The sequence below is a fragment of the Rhea americana genome, unplaced genomic scaffold (genome assembly GCF_003343005.1).
Source record: "Rhea americana isolate MKP2758 unplaced genomic scaffold, rheAme1 scaffold_124, whole genome shotgun sequence".
In the NCBI taxonomy this organism is placed as follows: domain Eukaryota; kingdom Metazoa; phylum Chordata; class Aves; order Rheiformes; family Rheidae; genus Rhea; species Rhea americana.
Window position 1 is genome coordinate 2,570,458 of NW_028185306.1, and position 20,034 is coordinate 2,590,491.

Genomic DNA, 20,034 nt, shown 5'->3' on the forward strand with positions numbered 1-20,034 from the left:
CGGTAAGCCTTTTTCTGCTTGAGATTCCTGTGAGATACCTTAAATGCCAGCAGTTTTCTGCCTCTTGGAGACCCAACTTACTTTTGGCTGCATATAAAATTTAGCAGCTTAGGAGGTTTTGCCATGGAAATGTCTGCATCTTTTCTTAACTGCCAATTGCCAAGCATCGCTGAGCGGCAAGAGTTCAGCAGGATGCGGGTCACTGTGATAATACTCAGTGATTAGAACCCCGACGGTGAACTGCACTTCTCCCTACTCAAGGTGGACTTTGTATACTTAGTTAAGCACATTTGGATGCAAAAATCAATTGCCACTATACCCATGGACAGCAGCACAGAATCTCAGGACTGTGCAAGAGCTGTTAAGATTGCACGGCCCATTAGATTTACAAAAGTGTAAATCGACAGGGTCCGTAGAGATAAATGAATGTGGTATGGCAGTTTTCTGACTATTGCCATAATTGTGTATAGTTAAAGAATACTTTTTTTTTTCTTTTCCTTCAATAAACAGAAGTCTTAATATTATTTAGCAGTTAGTTAAAGCTAGGAAATCTAGGGTATAAACCCAAGTTTCTACACATACACGTGAGCGTATGTAAAAATGAGCTGCAAATGATTCTGTTTTTACTTCTATATATTCCCTGTCCAAAGTGTCAAAGATATTTGCGCCTAACTATAACCATTAGTATAATTTACTGCCTAAGAAAAATTTTTTAATATATATTTCTAAGGGGGGAATTCAAACAAGTTTTTTGTGTTCTTTTTACAGAGAAATTGGGAGTTTAAAAAAATGTATTCCAGTCTTTAACCACCTACTAACTGGATTTCTTAATTAGGTATAGGAACTGCTGATAACCAGACAGAACAAGTTCTTAATGAAACACTGACCTATCAAAACATTCAATACATGGTAATTCTGAAGAATTTGACCTGGAATGATGCAATGGCTGCATGCATAAGTAACAAAATGCAGTTGGTTAGCATCACAGATCAGTTCCAGCAGGCTTTCCTTGCTGTTCAAGCTGCCCTTCATAATTATCCACTGTGGATTGGACTTTTCAGCAGAGATGTAAGTTTTATTTTTTCCCTCAGACCGTGGCTTACAATAATTTTTAGAGTTGTGTGAAATAGAAATGGGGATAAAGAAACACAATAAAAAATCAGAATTTCTGGAATAACCAATAGTTACTATCATTGACATCTGTTTTTCTTTAATGATAAACATATGGAGAGTTTCAAGATTAATGTACTAAATCTTCAGTTTTCTAAGCCACACACTTAGTTGTTGAATTCCACTGGATGAATTGATGAAGAAGATGYGATTCTTTTATAGGATCATGGGATAGAGGGATATAATGTAGAATAGCAGCAGTATAAATTACTAAATATATTTGTCTCTCCTGTTAATGAGTTATTGGTGCTGCCATTAAATATTTTGGAGTACCACTGTAAAAAGACAACCAAAATCTATTTTAAGAAGGAGAAACCAAAAATGGTAAATAAACGCCAAAATTAACCCATAAAATTTTCTAGAGGTATCTTTCTATAACTTAAACTCTGTAGTTTCTTAATGTCATTTGTGCCCCCTTTTGGGTTAGAGGGGGACATCCTTGAGACATTAGTTTGTTGTTGTTGTTTCCTTCTGTTTTGTCTTTAGGAAAGTCAGTGCAGTGGTTATTGCTTTGCTTGTATTAGCCAGAGGCCCTCTGGGATATCTTCAGTGTGGACTGATAGCTTTCTCAGCTGTTAAGTCCTGCAAAAAACCCCAAGCCATTTCATTACCTCTTTTTTTTTTTTTTTTTTTTTTTTAATCAAACAGGAGTCTTGAGGAAATTACAAGAAAAATGTTAAAACTGGTTTGAAAATGACTTACCTATAAGGATTGGTGATGCTCCCTCAGCATCTGTGGTGTTAGGATCTTAGTTAGTAATGGGCTACTGAGTATTCTAGGCAAAGTAGGAAAGAAAAATACAGGAATGTCTGCCTTATGGAGAATATTTTGTAAAGGAAACAAGTATTTGATCTTAATGAAGATGAGAAGACCAGGACACCATTCCCCCCCTACCTCTTTTGAATCTTTATCTTTAAATGAAGATCAGATGATTCATTTTGCTGCATAAAACTATGACATGCACTAGCTTTTCACTGTTGCAACACTTTGTTATTTAGATGCGATTAAAAAGTCACATGAAAGGGAATTATAATTAAACTGGTCAACAGAACTTGTTATTCCAGTGCTGGAATCATAGACACAAAAGACAGATATAAGATAAATGAAATTACAAAGGTGGAGAGGGTTTTCCTGAATAAAACTTTGAAACCTAAGATAGGATAGCACACTTGTACGTGGGCTTTTTTGTTATTCCTGCTGTAGCCTCCAGGGCAGGAATACATTTAATTTATAAAATCAGTTAAGTATTTAACCGATTACTTTCAACTTAATGGAGTGGAGAAACTGTGATGAGGCCTTAACCTCAGATAGCATCAGTTTTCCAAGCACAGATAATTATATCCAGCACTGATTTCCAGGTGCAAGTGATGTAGTTTGGACATCTCTTTCCCAGGCCTTCCTCAGTAAGCATAACATCAACATTTTATCGTTTTCCATCAACTTCAGCTGATTCTTGTTTTTGCAAATGCAAAATGTAAAATAACAAAGCTTATTATATGGTAAAGAACTGTTCAGAGAAACGCCTACAGTACTCACCAGAGACGCTCGTAGACTCTGTCCGCTTGGTGCCTTCTAGCCAATGTAAATACATTATCATGTGATTTGCTGTACCTAACATTTTTCAGTCTATAAGCTCATCCCTTTTACAATGCTAGGGTGGAAAGCATTATGGCTGGTTGGATGGGAAGCACGTTAGTTTTAGTCGATGGTCTGAAGAGGACGAAGAAACAAGTGAAGAATGTGTGTTTTTGGATACTGATGGCTTCTGGAAAACYTCTGACTGTTCCTCTGAAAATCGAGGTGCTCTTTGCTATTTACCAGAAAGTACGTGTCCTAACATATTCTTGATAATACTTATGAAAGTTGCATTGTTCTATTATGAAGCATATTTGAGTATTACAGATTATAGTTTTAAAGTGGCAACATTCAGCTTTTACATTTCCCCCAACAGGCTGGTTTGCATATCGGAGGAAAAAAAAAGACATAAACTTGAATACTCGTTGATCTTAATCAACAGAGTACTTAGAACTAAATCCAGGATGGGTACTTTGGGCCAGACACACAGTGTAACTGATTCTACCTTTGCACTGTTTCCATAAGACTGTCGCATACTAATCTTCCCCTCGTGCACATGGGCTAAGATTCAGCCTCTGTACTATTTACATCTTAATATGGGAACCTTCAGCTATTGAAGTCCATACAGGGTGGGAGATAGGTGACTACATGGAGGAGAAAGATAGCAGATAGAAAGGTGCAAACTGAAGCCTTCCTCAGCGTCACGTAACTTGCTCCAAGTATATACCTATTACAGCAAGACAGCTAGGGACTGGACGGCTTTTTGGAGGATATGTACATGGCACAGCCCCCGTCCAAAAAACATAAAGCAAAGATCCCTTTGAATGACCATCACAGAATTCTTTGCCTTGAGACCATTATAATTCAGGCTTTTTTGAGTGAGGAAACAGTTAAAGCTATTGCTGTATGTTCTGAATCACAGAGATGAATGCTTATGATTATGTCGGCCTTAACTATTCAAAGTGTGACCAACTGCAGGAAGAGTCCTTCTCGTGTCTTAAGAACTAGATAAAGCCACAAAATTAGGATGTGTCACCAGTATAGAGTAGCTCTTGTTTATTATGATGGTCTGCCTTCATACAAGAGCTAGTAAGGGCTTTTAGCTACTAGTCCATACTTCTTAGCATTTTTATCTTAAGGATTTTAAACCTACATAACAGTTGTGAAAAACTGTAAGCACTTGTATACTCCTTTTACAGTGCTCACTGCTGCTTTTGTTTGTTTGTTTAAAAAGCTCTGTCATTTTTCAAATGAAAGCAGGAACATGCATTATACATTTAGAGGATGACGCTTAATTTGCATCTTAAAAGTTTTTTAAGGCTATGTGAAAATGTGCTGTGAAGTGTAACCTTAGCTGTTTTATATCATCTTCTGATATAAATTTATATCTGAATATCTTCTTTCGCTTCCTTAGAGGAGACCAAAAAAGAACCAGTTATGCAAGTTAAATGCCCGCATAAGATTAAAAATACTCCCTGGATATCATTTAGAAACAACTGTTACACTTTTACAATAACAAAGAATAGATGGCGAGAACTAAAGTCTCAAGAAGCTCACCATTTATGCAAGAAAATGAGTAAGTACTACTTTATATTACAGGCTATTTAGAGATGCATCAGCTTGAGGGAGGTTAGTTTTAGACCTGAATTGCTGTATTACCACAACAGCTAAGTGAGGGACATAAGGAGCATTTGGAAATGCATGCTAGTGATGTGCTGCTGTATGCTATTCTACCCTCACACTACTACAGTAAAAATTGCCAGAACATCTGTGGGAGAGCTTGAGAGAGAGATTACTAGGAATTATTGATTTCTGAGATCTCTGAAAATGTAAAAATGTTTTTTTTTCATTTATTTAACACCTATGAATTTTAAATAGTTTGGGTAATGATTATTCCTTTAGCAATGGTCTGGCTTTATAGGTGCATCTACTTTGTGTTTTTCCCTCTCTTACTGTGTGAACAGACTAAGTGGCCTCAGAATAGTCTGATTCATTAAAGCACAAGGGCTTTTCCCGTCCATCCTGAACAAAGCATATGCTTAAGACCAACTTCCTCTTGTATTAAAGCATTGGTCATGGCCACTCAAAGGCATGCATCTAACAAATTTTATTTTTCATGAATTGACTTCAATATCAGCCTTAAGCTACCTAACAGATAAACTGTATTAAGAAAATTGAGAAGATGATTGCTGATATGTTTTGTTCCACACAGAGAATTTTTACTACATACAAATTTAAATGACTGTAGACCCCATAAAACGCTCTGGAAGTGAAGTCTCTCACCTGTCCACAGAACCTGGGGAAGCACTACTGCTGCTACCTTTGAAGACTCTTCTCACTGTTAATTTAGTTACTTTGTCTAACCTTTATACGTTCTTGCTGTATCTGTAGTAACTGTTAACAATAGTAGTAAACCAAATGTTCAGTTTATCTTGTAAGCATACGGTGAATTTTGAAAGTAAGCAATTTTTGTTTTTAAATTTTATTTCAACAGATCCAGAAGCATTTGTTCTGAGTGTTCGAGATGAAGAAGAAAATAACTTTGTTACTGAGCAGCTTCGCTCATTCAGTGGCCTGGCCATATGGGTCTGGCTGGGTGTGATTTACGACAACAGTGGTAAGTTGCAAGTGCCCCCTGACACACACCCAGTGTTTCTTGCATGCTTCAGTACACAACCAAAGTCAAACTGAATACAAGCATACAGTAATGCTTTATATTTGTATTTATTATTTAGAGGAGAACAACTGGATATGCTTTCTGTTTGATGTTTAGATTCAGTATGTTCTATTTAGTCTGGATCTGATTTCCCTAGAAAGCAGGATTTGAGAGAGACTGGATGAGTAATTCTAAGAACACTTAGCATTGTATATGGAACAGAATTGCAGTAATTCAGTGCACCACTGATTTTTTTCCAAAGTCTGTTAATGTCCTGAATATATTAAAAGTTAAATGACTTCTTGTACACAGTGTCAATGTTTTGCTCAATACAGAATGTTTTCCACAGATAATGTTCTGAAGTGGTACGATGAAACTCATCTGACTTACAATAACTGGCGAATGGGAAGACCTAACGTAAAGAAGAATAGTTTTTTTGCTGGTGTAAATCTAGATGGTTTCTGGGATATTTACAATTACTCTCAAAGTTGGCACTATAATGTGTACAGTATTCTCGCTTGTAAAATTGAGAGGGGTAAGTAATAGAATATCTAAATGCCTAGTATTGGTGTGTGGGATGAGGAGCATAGTTTAAGTCCTGGTCCTGGTCCTCCTAATGAGGCCTTGCTGAAACCTATGGCACAGCTGTCATGGACTCTAGTGGGTAGAGGGGCTAATATTCTAGTCAGGGCAGATGTATTCGCTGTACTATTCCATCAGCTGCTCACACGGTTCAAAATAGCAAAASATAGTTTACATAATAATAGTAGTTTGTCCTGAACACTAATGCTTGAATTACAGTATTATAGATGGGTTTTTCCTGCTTTCCTCATGTTCAGAATATTATGGGTGAAGTGCACACAATTTATTGTTATCTTATCCTTTGAAACAGGGCCCCAGCAACACAAACCCCCATTGCCTGAATCTATTCCACATGGAAACAGCACATACAGGATCCTTCAGAAAAAGTTAACATGGTATGAGGCATTRAGAGAATGCAAACAAAAGGGGAGTGATTTAGCAAGCGTACACAGTGAATCACAACAGTTATTTCTCGAAGACATTGTCAAGCAGGATGGCTACCCTCTGTGGCTTGGACTGTCAGTCCATGATGTAAGTATTACTGTTGATAACCTCAGTAACTTATAATTACAGTAATTATTGTAAGCAATTCTCTGCACAGGATATTACAATGTTTTCTGGATATTTTTTTCCAGATTCTTGGAAGCTCTATTTCTGTGTAGTACATTAAACTTTCTAACATGTTACGGAGGGTAGGGGGAAAGAAATGAGTAAAGTATATTAAAGTTTAATATACTTCAGTATTTTTCCAAATATTTGAAATCTTAATGTAATGGCCCCAAATCATTCATTCCTTGTGGCACAAGAAAATGTAGTTTGCAATGCTACCTTTAGAATCTCCAGATTTTTTGACCCCCTGTGGAAAGAGATTCTGCCAGCAAGTACAATCTGACAGGGCATATGGAGCTTGTTTAGTCCAGTTCAGGACTGGTTCTCCAAAGCAGCTCAGGAACTAGCAAGTTATGCCTCCTGCTGCTGTGTCTCTTCTCCCAGAAAGCACAGTGTCTCATAGGAGACACTTCTATGTTCCTTTACTTCCCCCTCATCTTCCTTTAGCTTCTTAAGCCAAAAGCTTAAGGCCAAAGCCTGTGGCCCTGCTCCCCACACTACTCCCCAGCTTTGCCTCCACACTGCGTCACGGTAGTTAGTTGGCAGGACACTCCTCTGCAGGGAGAGAGGGGCGGTGGTTTCCACGCATACCTGTGGCACCTCGATCCATTCTCTGGTTGGAGTAGGTCCCTCCACTTTGCACAACCGACTCGTCGGTGTCATGGGTTTCCAGCAGTGCATCTAAAGCACGAGCTGATGCTGCAAGCCSTTCCTGAACTGGTTAACTTCACTCATGTGGCCATCTCTGCAGGTGCAGTTTGCAGCACAGCTAATAATATTCATAACAAGAAAGAAAGATTGCTGTAATGAAACAGCAGGATGAAATAAAGTAAAATGTTCCCTACAGATTAAAGCAGAGAATATTACAGCTCTAAACTTACAAAGATGCTACAGCTTCTCTGTTCCCATGTACAAGCAGGACTTCTATGTTAAGCATTGCTTGGAAAATGCTAACCATGTTTATGTTTGAGTCAGCATGGATTTAGATAATTCATGGCACCTGCATTTTAATGCATCACTCTACCAGGGATATACACTGCTATATAACTTACTAATGACTGTCAGAAGGTTAAGGACTATATGCTATGGCTTAAAAATTGTATTTCTTTCTTTAATTAGGGTAGTAAAGTTAATTTTGAATGGTCAGATGGAAGTGAATTTGACTACTATCCTTGGGAATTAGAAAACTCAAATACTACTGAGAACTGTGTTCTGTTGGATACTAGAGGGTCTTGGAACCGTACAACATGTACAAGTGTTGCTGAAGGTGCTATTTGCTATAGTCCTCCAAACAGTAAGTGTTATTTTCAAAATATTTTCTGTATTTTTTTTAATGTATTCTATCTTCACATGTTCTATTTATAACTTGAAATGAAGGCTGAGAGACTAAACCTGATTTCCTCTTTAGGACCGCTTGTTTATCAGGAATGATAAAATGGTTTTTAGTACATCRTAAAGATTTGAGGCACTATAAATTAGTGGTGAATAACAAGGTTTGTCAGATACTCACAGCCACATTAAAAATGCAGTACTTGCTACAAAGCCTCATTGGAGAAGATTCCATTGTATTTCAAATATTTTTGTACTTGTTGCATAAGTTTTTCAGTCATGCCAATGGGAATTTATTTTATTTGACAGCGGTGCTCAGTAGAATCATAAAATGGTTGAAGTTGGAAGGGATCTCTGAAGATCAAGTCCAACCCCTCTGCTCAAGCAGGGTCACCCAGATCAGGTTGCCCAGGGCTGTGTTCAAATGGCTTTTGAGTATCTCTAAGGATAGAGACTCCACAACCTCTTCGGGCAAACACTTCATTCCAGACTGGAGTAATATTCAGATTATCCATGGAGAATATTGTAGATTCAGCCTGAACAAAATTGGCTGTACCTTGTCAAAAGGCTTTTGAAGGACACTGGACATTCTCTGTTCAGCAGTCAACAATGAGAAGATCATTTTTTTCTTCTCARTAATGCCAGGATTTTGCTTCCTACTTCTGCTTTCTGTAATTTTTTCAAAGTGAAACAGGAGTCTGTAAAATTGAAAATGATTACCCCATCTATATAAAGAACTTCAAGAGGCTTGGAGCAAAAGGAATGAGAAAACTAGTATATTTATATTAATAATTGTTATATCCTGTGAGCAGATTAACTTGCCAAATTCACACTGTTTCATTCTATCCATTCCATTGGTGGAAGTCTGATAATAATCTGGTCACCTTTAAGTCACCTGTGACATGAACATAAACTCTTAAGTATCTTTTCTGAATGAAAGTCCATATCAAACCAAACTTGAAAGCAAAGAAAAAAAAAAGAGCCCCAAATCTCATTAAGTTCATCTACTACGCATGAAGAAGGAATGTATACTAGTTGTCATGTATCGATAGTTGTTGGTAGGACAAGCAGTCCCTGTTACTATTTATTTTCCTGTTAAAACAGCAAAGAGACTATGCACAAACTCTTGCTGCAGAAATAACATCAAATATCTCTATCTTTGCAGAGAGACAATTACAGACACAGCAAGTGAGCAGAGCCCCAGGATGCCCACACGCCCGTGGAACGCTGCAGTGGATACAGTACAAGGATCACTGCTATGCCTTTGACATGGCCTTCTACAATTTTTCAGTATATAATGTGGAAGATGCTAAAAGAGTCTGCCACAAACTGAGTATGTTTAGACTCTATCATGTTAAAAGCTGTAATTAGTCAATTCTTCCAAAAGAATTAAAACATGAGTGGGCACACATGCACAATCCTACACTCGTTACAGTTCAGCTTTTATGCTTCTTTAACTTAGGAAAACTTCTAATAGCAAGTTTTATCTTAACTTTCTTTGAACAGCTGATCAARGGTTTTGATAAAATTCTGCAGTGTGTTGACAATTCAGTTGGTGTACACCTCTGCAAATAAAAGGCAGATAGCCATTGACAGAGGATTTAGAAGTTTAGGGTTTACAGTTTGGAGAGAACTATTTTATTTGTATACAAGTAACTTCGCTAAGTTAGTGCTGTTAGCTGTGTATTCTTATGATACCCTTGCATTAGCTGCTTGCAGAGAGATCCCCATCAAAGGGTTTAAACCAAACAACCTTAATGATATCATATACTTTAATCATATCCATAAACTAAAAAACTTAATTTTCTGCTGTCTTGGATAAACTATGTGGGATTGCACTGTGAAAGGTAATGTTAAGCAGCATCATATACTACATCTTTTGTCACTTTCTTAGCTTAGAAACTAGGCTTTGTWCATTGAATTATCTTATGATGTAAAGCTGAACTCACTATGTAGGATGTATTAAAGGAAAGGCACAAATAGCCTCAATTCTGGGTGCAGCTTCTGTTCACAGCCCTATCTGGCCTGGTAGTCAAAGGAGAGAATAATCTTTCTCTAAATTAAGTTTCTGGTTTATATTTGCATATACTTGAAGAGTGGGTAGTACCCAAATCTGTTTCCAGTATATCCTTCAAAATACCCCTCTTGCCCTTTAATTGCTACAGCACTTTTATATAAAAACCTGAGATGGCATGAGGGATCAACAAAGAAAATAATTTTGATTCAGCAAGATGTTGAATGTTTCTTGGAAATACTGAACATTTTTTGTATTTAGGATTAAACAGCATTTTTAGAGAGGGTTTAACACTTGGCCAAGACTAATCATTCTATGTTAGGGAAGATAGCAGCAGATATTTCACTACAACTACTCTACAGTTGTGTTAGGTTTATCATCATTTTATTTAGTATTTCCCGCTTGAGGAACCAAGCAAAAAAGTTAATAATCATCTGACACTGTCTTGTATAACATTGACACTGTATTCTTGGGAAAGCAGATCTTTTCCCCTGTGTTACATCGCACTTGTACAGTTCTAAGAAAACATAGTTAATGTGCAAGCACAATGAAGAATCTTTGAAGTTAAAATGTTAACCCTTTTCCTTTTCCCCTCAGATCCTTCAGCAACCCTTCTGACTATAGCAAGCGCTGAGGAGAACGCGTTTGTCAGAAAGCACATAAGGGCAAATGATCTCATCACCAGGAAAGTATGGCTTGGCCTGGCTCAGAGCTCCAGGGGTAAGAAGTAGCAATCAAGTATGAGCATGAATGTTTTGCATGGTAAATGAAAAGGCATAAAACCTCAAATAAGAATACAGTTTTGCAGTGTTATTAGCCTAGCCCTTTGGACTAGGTTAAGTCTTTCCCGATAGCYACACTTGATATAAGCAGGAATCACTGAAATCAATTTTCCCTGGCACTRTCGCTGATGCCAAATAGTTACACTGCAAATACTGTCATTTCTGTCTGTTTGCTAAGGGTCTGGAGAAGAAGTGTGGCTAAAAGGGATGTATTCATATTTATTGCCTTTAATATATGGAACAGGTATTCTTGGCCCTGTTTCTTTTAACAATATAAAGAAATCAATAGCTTGTGGATTACATTCTGTGTAGTAATACAGCCTGTTATGATGATTTAACTAAAGCAGATTTTTCTCAGCAGATCAGTCCTTGAACTGGCTCGATGGTTCATCAGTTAATTATGTCAACTGGGAAAACAAAACTACAGAGGACAATGAGAAATGCAGTGTTATTCTGTCCACAACTGGCACGTGGTCCAAAGTTGACTGCGGTCGTAGTCAAAGCAGAGTGGTTTGTAAAGCTCCCGTAGGTACGTCAGCATTGATTCTAGTGGCGGCTTAACTTTTGTAGTGACTGTATTGCAGGATTCCCCACCCTGGGGAAAATCCACGTACAAATAATGGGAAGTACAGTTCAAAGAACCTATCAGGTACCTCTGCCTTAAGTGAGAAGCTTCTGTCACTGCTCCCCCGTTCAACTAGGACAGTTTAAAAAAAAGTTGTCACTAGGAATTTGCCTCTCCTGCTTACCACTATCTTCTTGAAAGATAAGGGAGAGAATTGAAATTTCCACTTACGAGAGCATAGAGTAGTTGCTACAGTTTTCTGCCTCTTACCACATGAGAGTCTTTCACGGATGAATCCAGTTTTCCTCTGTGTCTGTGCAGGTGGAAACAGAAAAATTTCTGTTCATGTGAGATGCTGAGTAAGTGGCACTGCAGATTGCATCTTCAGTGCTCTGGAGGCTGCTGAAAACAACCCCACAGCTCCAGACAGCACTCAGGCYTCACGATACTTCTTCATACTCTGTTCTGGCCAGGAGAGGAAGCAGCTACCTGAGCCTTAAACAAGTTCCCGAGAAGCAGTGGAATCTTTCTGATTTTGCATACATCACATACTTCACAGAAATAGAAATGCAGGAATAGACTTCTGTTCATGCTATTAAATAACCCTACAGAAAAATTTTTCTTTTCCACTCAAGGAGACTTCAAGAGCGTTTTAGACCTCTGAAGTACACAACTTCAAAATGAAACACCTGTGTCTGAAAACATTGAAACGGGCTTTTTTTTTTTTTTTTTTTGCAGCAATAATTTTAATACTTGCTTAGTTTCAAAGCAGAGTATCTAAGTTTTAAAGTTCACTCCTGACTTTTCAGAAGAAAGATATAATCATTTCACTTATACTGAGTACAATATCATATTTCTTGCTTGAAGCAAGTAAAGCATTTACTAGTAGACTTATTTTGACTGACCTGACTTTGAAGTTAGCCATGCTTTGAGCAGAAGGAGCAGATGACCTCTAGAGATCCCTTCCAACCTAAATATAATTAGGAAATTACCAATAAAATGGTTAAAAATAAACTATTAGCTACTAATCTRTATGGGAACTTAACTTTGCAGTTAATGAGGTGAAGATTATTAATATGATGCAATTTTCCTTAACTTCAAATGACTCTAAAATAAATGCATACATTATTAATTTATAGCTACATAAGTATTAACTCTGTGAAAAAAAATATTCTTAACAAAGCTCTACAGGATGTTAAAATTATCCACAACTGCTATAGGATAACTGGTTTTGTTTTATTGCAGGTTCTAATCATACTGGGGTGGCTGTAGCATTTGCTCTGTTAATTATTTTGGTCTTCATTTGCGGATTAGTCTGGTATCTCTATAAAAAGAAACGTCTTCACTGGAGTGGCTTCTCTTCAGTACGYTATCAAAGAGGGATGAATGACGATGAAACTGATGATGATGTTCCTTCTAGGTGATTTAGCATGAACTTCACTGTGTGAAGTCATAAAGAAGGAGGTACTTGATGTTTTATCATTTCTTTTTGAAAAAAAGATAAAAAGGTTATTAATGGGGTTAAATTCCACTCTTTTATGCAAATGTGCAATTTTTATTCAAGCCCATGGTAATGACATGCATTTGGCCTTAAATGTTTAAAGTACAAGATTTTTGGAGTTCTGTAATATGTTTAATATAGGGTATTACTATCTCTTTTTACAGGAAGGTATTTTTAATGGAATAGTAAATGCCAATAGTGCTTCACGCAACATCACCCTAACAAATATATTTGAAATTGCTACATGAATTCTGTAACTTGGCACAGTTATTGGTTGATAATTGTACAGAGTGATGTACCATTTTGGTACAGTGTTAGCGTTCTGCTGCTAGCATTGGCCTGCTCTGCAGAAGCCAACACAAAGATCACAAATAGGAGACATCACCTTGGCGTAGCAGCTTTTGTAACAAGTGGTTGCCAGTTTTGATACAGCATGGGAGAAAACGTTTAACTGTCTGTTAAAGCCTAATTCCCGTTGAACTAGAATCTTCATGTTTATTGTTATGACTAATAGTGTAGGAAAAACATATTTTGGCTTTTTCCTCAGAGTTCATGGACAAATCATTAGTTATATTGGAAAGATCAGAATCTTAAAGTATAAAACGCACATTTTTAGTACAGAGTTACAGGGAACACCCTTCACCAAAGCCACTCCATCTAGGAGTAAATGAAATAAATGTGGAACACTTGCATCTGAGGCTGTTGCAAGCTGGCACATCACTAACCTTCTGCCAGAAGTTGTGAGTGGGGCTAGCACAGCTAGCATTAAGGGCTAACTACGAACACAAGCAGAACCCCTAGTCTTGTAAAAACCTAAAGCACAAATACTGTGTTTTATCCTACAAGATAACTGTTTTTTAAGTAGATTGGTTTTTTCTCACAGCTTCCATCACAAAGTAAGTTTTACGAGAACCAATAGCAGGAAATTTTACTGTAAAAAATAATAATAATAATAATAAAAAAAACGAGACCCAAAGTATTAATTAAGACAAAGATTAGAACTGCATTTAGGGTAATATTTAGAGAATGACCTACCAAGTTCTGCTTTTTTTTTTTTTTTTTTCCCCTCCCCATGGCTCCTCTGAAATTAGACCTGAATGATTTTTTTTCTACATTAAAACACAGAAAAAAACTGCTCTGTCTCATGATCTGTTGCACTCTGTGACCAAAGACAGGAGCATTGCAGTGACAATGTTCCTTGCTCTGTAATGAGATCCTCATGACATTTTACCTACAGCAATATTCCTACTTATACTAGAATTAAATGCATAATTGTATAGGTGAAATACTTGTCATCTGTTTCAGAAATAAGACAAAAATATGTCTAAGGAAGGAGTGAGAAAGAATGTATGGTAACTTAAGCTGTGTATGGAGAGGCTGAAAATACTTGAGTATTTTACGTAAAACTTCTTAAACTTGATTTTTTCTTTTTTTAAACCTATTGTGTTACTGTGGCCTTGTGTACGCACTCCAAAGAAGCTATAAAGGGAAAAAGAGAAGTCAGAATTGTATATATTAATTACTGTAATGATTTGGTTAATTAATGTTTTGAAAAAGTCATTAGACTTTTTTTAATAATGCACAATATGTGAAACAGGTATGTTTACCTTTATGAAGGAATACATGTAAAAGACCAGATCCCTTCCCCCTTTAATAATGGTGTGATATGGTAACAGGAATACATCTGGTTTAACATACTGAAAGGAGTACTACTGATTTCTCTGAAGTGACATTGCAAGGTCATAATGTTCAACTGCCTTTTTTCCACCCTGCAGTTTACTTATGTTGATAGCACTTTTCTTTGCGCCTGTTTGCACTATTTTGATACGCAAATGTTTCTCAATTTTATTGAGAAATAGAGAACTTCTCATAGAAACCTATTAAAATAGCAGACTGGACAGGCACAGTAAAGGAAATATTGTGCGCTAGTTTGCTGATCAAAGAAATAAGCACTTGTTTATTTGGTACTTGGGCACAACTGAGAACACTTTCTTCCTTTCTTGGGGTAGCTTGTATAAAAATTAACTCTTATACCCTGGAAATAAATGCAATGAAAATAAGCCCCAATCCCCTTTTAAACATCTCCTTGTATGAGAAGTGTTTGGAATGTAAAGCCTGGTTCCTATTATCTTCTGTTTTAGCTTATATCCGTAAGTGCTTTGCTGAATGTCTTCTAAGTTAAGGGACTAAGAAAAGATGTGTATTGTTTATTGTCCTTTTCTAATAATAGTAATAATTGGGAAGTATTTACAAGTAAGTTTATATGTTTTGAAATTTACTAGTTTTATAGATGCTTGTATTTGCACATTTGAGTGTGAATCTGAAATTGAAAATTGAAATTGTCCTAATTATCCAGTGAATATCCTATGCGTATGTACTTTTTATAAAATATTATTATGAATTATGTAAATAGTTTTCTAAGGCCCATTTCTCATGTTTCTCATGTCATCATACCCAGGTTGTCTAATCACTGGTAATTCTTATTTGGATAAGCACAACTGTCTTAACATAGTGAATGACCCACTTTGAGTATATAGTGAAGTTATTTAGATGCATTGCTATTGAAAGAATAAAGTCAAGTAAAACACTAAGCTGCTTACATTGGTTTTATTTCTGTGGAAGTAGTTATCAGAACTGAGGTACAGCTCATTATCACTGGYCCAAAGCATGTGACAGAGGGGCTGTGTTCACAATTAGGTAGGTGCTACCACAATATGAAAAGTTTAAAGATCAAAGTCTTTTATGTATTTTCAATAAAAAAAGCCACATGAATAATGTGTGAAAACACACTTTATCATGGGGCATAGTGTTATGCCTAACTTTTACCAGGTTTCTGCTAGCATTTACACAGACAGGGAACATGCCCCGTGCCACTTCTCCCTAGGCCCCCCCCCCCCTTTTTTTTTTAATTTAAAGGCATCATACCTATATGAACTGCTTTGGAGCTGAAATTGTAAGGTTCTGCAGTGTCACTGCTTGTTAATTGCAGGAAATCCAAAGTTAGTCAAGTTATTTTCAATCTTATGATATTTGTAATTAAAGTATGAGCTGCATCTACTTTAAATTTAATCTTCCTCTTTTCATATTGTGTTAGCAAATTACCTTTTTCCTAGAAGAACTTAAGTCTTGGGCTGAATTCTGCACTTGGGAGATTACAGAATTGGAAAAGGGTGTATAGCAGAAAGGGAGTGCAACCCTGCTTCAGAAGAACTACACATTATTTTCCATTTGTGAGTGAAGTAGACTTTAATACACCTGTAAGTCTCTAACATAGTACAGCAAACAGTTCTGGGGAAATCAGATTTGACAACTACTCCATTAGCTCATAGGATGAGCTGAGCTGTGACCCTGGCTGGAGCATTAACTATCTAGGCCAGGGCTGCCCTTGTTTTGCACAGTAAGATACAAAAAAAAAAAAAAAAAAAATGCACAGCTATGAACAAGGTCATCTGCTTCAAAAAAAGATTGGTCTAAAAATTGAAGACAAAAGATGAACAGGGAAACTGAAGCACAGTATTTTCCCCGGTCGCAGAAAAATGGGGTTAGGAAAAGATCCTGTGCCTCCCAAGTCCTAGAGTACAAGCTGTCTCCTGGATGGTGGCAGCTCAAAGCAGAATCTGTACAACTCTAGCTAAACAAAAGAAGGTTTCGCACTGTTATGACTCAGTGCATATAAGGCAATGATACTGCAATTTCTGCCATTATGGCAAAACTCTTTACCATGGAAAGTCCCATGGTAAGCAGGCGAAGAAGAGTGGAGTAATACACTCTTCTCTTTGTTCCTCTTCCAGAATTTCACCCAGAGTCTCTGAAGATTCCCTCATTAACCTTTCCATGACTACAGAAAGGGGATTTGATCCACAGCAGACACTGGACCATCCAGTATTTTTAGCTTACCCGTTATTTTACTTCCTCTTTATAGATGTAGAAAACAATCCATCAATCACAAGCACTTGTGCGTAAGCACTATCTAGGCCCGATATATTTGTTGTATTTCTTGATTTCTTCTTTTTTAACCAAACATACCATCTGCTCATTGCCCTGGACATATGTTATACATCTAAACATTTCTGAAAGAAGGAAATAAATTGCATGGCCTGACAGTGATTTTTTTTTTTTTTTTTTTTTTAAGTAAACAAAGACCAAACATTAGAATTTTCACTGCTGAAAGTCACTATTACAACTTGGATCCTTTACATGTCCATTATTGCTGTTCTCTATAGAGCACAGTGGGATATGTAAGACTGAGGTTTATGAAGCTAGTCAAATTCATTCTGCTGCCAAGAAGTACATAAAACTTTTACTGGCCAAACATGTTAAAAAGCAGTTTTAAAGCAAGAACTATGAGCCATAATAAAGAACTATGTGTACAAAGAATGAGAGATTAAGTACTGGAGGGAAAAAAAAAAAGAATCACAGCTATAAAGGACTTCATCCATTCAGTTTTGAAGATTTTTTTAAATGACAGTTTACAAAGCACTAGAAAAAGTACTTTTTATAGGTAGCAAATTAACTTGCAAGTGCTGCACAGCTTATAAAATGCCATTAGCTTGTTTTTAATTCCTCTACATTTCCACATTGAAAGTGCCTATACACCAGTAACTAACATTTTTAAACAAATTCAAGATAGGGATGGGGGGCTTTCCAGATGAGGTTTCATTGTTATTACATGGTAATGGAACAGACTGTAGGTCCTTCTGGATTTGTATTTGCAACCCCAAAAGAAATATAAAGTAACTATAAACAAAACACCAGTAGTTTGTTGGCTTTGCTCCTTTTTAGCATAGACTAATATACTCCAAGGCATCTTTTAAGGAAAGTGGAATTCCAGCAACACAAATAATTACTGCAAAATGTGCTTTCATCATTATGGTCATTACTTATGTGTGCATTTGTGAGAGCAAAGTTAATTTCCTCCACACTCTATCTTAGGATACTCACATTAAAAGTTCTATTCCTGTTTTCTGTTTTTCTTTATGCTTCTCTTTTCAAGTGTCATGTGTCACAGTTCCCCTTTTACAGATCATGACACAGTACAGAGATTTATACAAAAAAAAAGTTGCTGTTTGTACTCTGTAAAAACTAGCAGAGTTATATTTTTATTCAAGTAATACTTAAAAATGGTTCCAGTATTTTCACAAATATGCATGAAAACATGCATGATTGAATGGCATCCTCWTTAGTTACTTAACTGCTAGCTGTTTCTGTCATAGAACGTTCTTTATTTTCATACTTATATTACATCTACTCAGAAGAGAGTCTGTTATCAAGCAAGAATGTGACTTGCACGTACGTGTAAATATGAGGGCACATTTATGCACGGTGTGGATCACAAGCTACTTAGAAGGGAAAAATGCTGGGTTTCTGAAGAAAGTTTCCATCTTTTATTAAGTTTCCTGTGGGCACCATTTTACTTTTTAACCTGTTTCGTCTCATACCAATTTCACCCTTCTACCTCATGCATCCCTCTCCTCTGGCTCACTATGTCCTAATACTGTCCATTCTCCCTCCCTTTCTGCTAGCAGACACTTGTCTTTTTGCCCTACTTRGATATAACGTGGGTATATTATTCTGCTGGTAATCTTCATATTCACATAACTCAACCTGCAGATATTCTCACTTAAGTACTTTTAAAAAACCAAACACACATTGTATTTTTATAGAGATATTAGGTATCTGTGGTGTGGGTTAATGTGTAAATATGAGTGTTGATATAGACAGCATCATAGAGACATCTCAGACTTATTTGATGAATATTATTAGCGCAAGATTTAGAAGTAAGCCACCCAGTGAAAAACACAACAGTACAGAGACATGAGCTGACCAAAAACACAGTGAGAGAGGGTGCTATCACTCCTCCCCCTCCTCCAGCCTAAACCTTCAATTCCAAAGCAGAGGGAAGCAGGACAAAGAATGCACCAGACTTCATTAGCCAGGAAGGACACAGGTGTTCCTCATTTCCAGGAAAGACATTCTGACTTCAACAGAAAAAGGCCAGTCCTTAATAAAACTACGGTCTTAACAGACCCTCTCACCCCTGAATTCCTTCTTCTGTGTGAACATCTTAGTGAGGATTTCTGGCCCAAAAAGCAGTTACCTACTGCAAACAGCTCTCCTTGTCACAAAATAGCCCAAAGTAGAGACCATTCTGTATTAGTTCCCTTCATCTACAAGCAGTTAACTTATAGTAATTCTTGAGCACTCACAAAGGTAAGAGAATGAGAATTTGCATTTAAGAACCAGTACCTTGCTTCCCCCTTCCTGCTGTAAACTGCTTCCACATCTCTCCTCAGACACCTTCCTTCCTTCTACGACAATATATTTATCTTACTACAAAGACTCAACACTTTTATGTCATCAGTCTCACCTTGAAGGAGAAACCCCACTTCTGAGTGCTGCATGGGAGGAACCATGGGCCTTCCTCTGCTTCTCTAGGTGCTTGAAGAGTATTACCAACCAAGACATTATCTCAATACTCCTGAGAGGAGTAGTTTCAACAGAGCAGGACTCTTACTTTAAATACTCCTCTACTTACAGTCCTCTGGGTGGGTGACACACCAGTGATGAGGCACAAACAAGGAACAGCTGAGCAAAAACCAAGCCCTCTTCTCATTTGCTTAGCCTTGCAGAATAGCAAGGGAATGAGATGATTTTTATATATAGATTGATTCTATGAAAGCCTACTTTTACTGCTACATAAACCTTACCCAACACATAACCAGGTGAGTGACTGAACTATACTGATAGATTGTTGTTTTGATTAAGACCAATATAGTGCTTGCAGTTGTTTTTTACAAGAGATGCAAGTTTTGTGTTCCTATTGCTGGCACTGCATTTTGGGGGGCTGGGGGGGGGGGTAAACTCATATTTACACATCACCCCGCAGCAGTCAGACCGCCGCAGGCTCGGCCCCTCGGCGTGCCAGCTGCGGGCTCCCGAAGGACAGCCTGAGGTAACAGGTCTCTGGCGCTCAAGGAGGCAGGAGCAGGGCGCCACCGGCCCCAGACGACGGGGAGAGACTGCGGTTTCCCCACAACACGGTTTGTGTCCCGAAATGGCGAGCGGGAAAGGCCCGGGGCGCCTTTGCAGAAGTGTTCCCACAGGCCCGCCGGAGAGTCCGCTGCCGCAGCGCCCAACATAGCGGCCGCATGGCACGCAGGCGCGGCGCGGCCATTGGCTGAGGCGGGTTCGGCGGCGGCGCGTGGGGCGGGGGGAGCCGCAGCCCCCCCACCCCCCACCCCGCCGGCCAGG

At 37.7% G+C, this 20,034-nt stretch overlaps 1 protein-coding gene across 1 annotated transcript in view; it reads left to right on the forward strand.

Annotated features, from left to right (window-relative positions):
• The window catches only part of LY75 (lymphocyte antigen 75), a 46,623-nt gene extending 31,249 nt beyond the window's left edge, over window positions 1–15,374 (forward strand). The window contains exons 25-35 of the mRNA XM_085325888.1: window positions 836–1,068; window positions 2,826–2,994; window positions 4,160–4,321; window positions 5,240–5,362; window positions 5,751–5,936; window positions 6,294–6,514; window positions 7,712–7,886; window positions 9,087–9,254; window positions 10,533–10,655; window positions 11,079–11,246; window positions 12,528–15,374. Coding sequence (XP_085182014.1) covers window positions 836–1,068; window positions 2,826–2,994; window positions 4,160–4,321; window positions 5,240–5,362; window positions 5,751–5,936; window positions 6,294–6,514; window positions 7,712–7,886; window positions 9,087–9,254; window positions 10,533–10,655; window positions 11,079–11,246; window positions 12,528–12,706 — 1,907 coding nt within the window. The 3' untranslated portion in view covers window positions 12,707–15,374. The remainder of the gene's footprint in view (window positions 1–835; window positions 1,069–2,825; window positions 2,995–4,159; window positions 4,322–5,239; window positions 5,363–5,750; window positions 5,937–6,293; window positions 6,515–7,711; window positions 7,887–9,086; window positions 9,255–10,532; window positions 10,656–11,078; window positions 11,247–12,527) is intronic.
• Window positions 15,375–20,034: the final 4,660 nt, after the last annotated feature.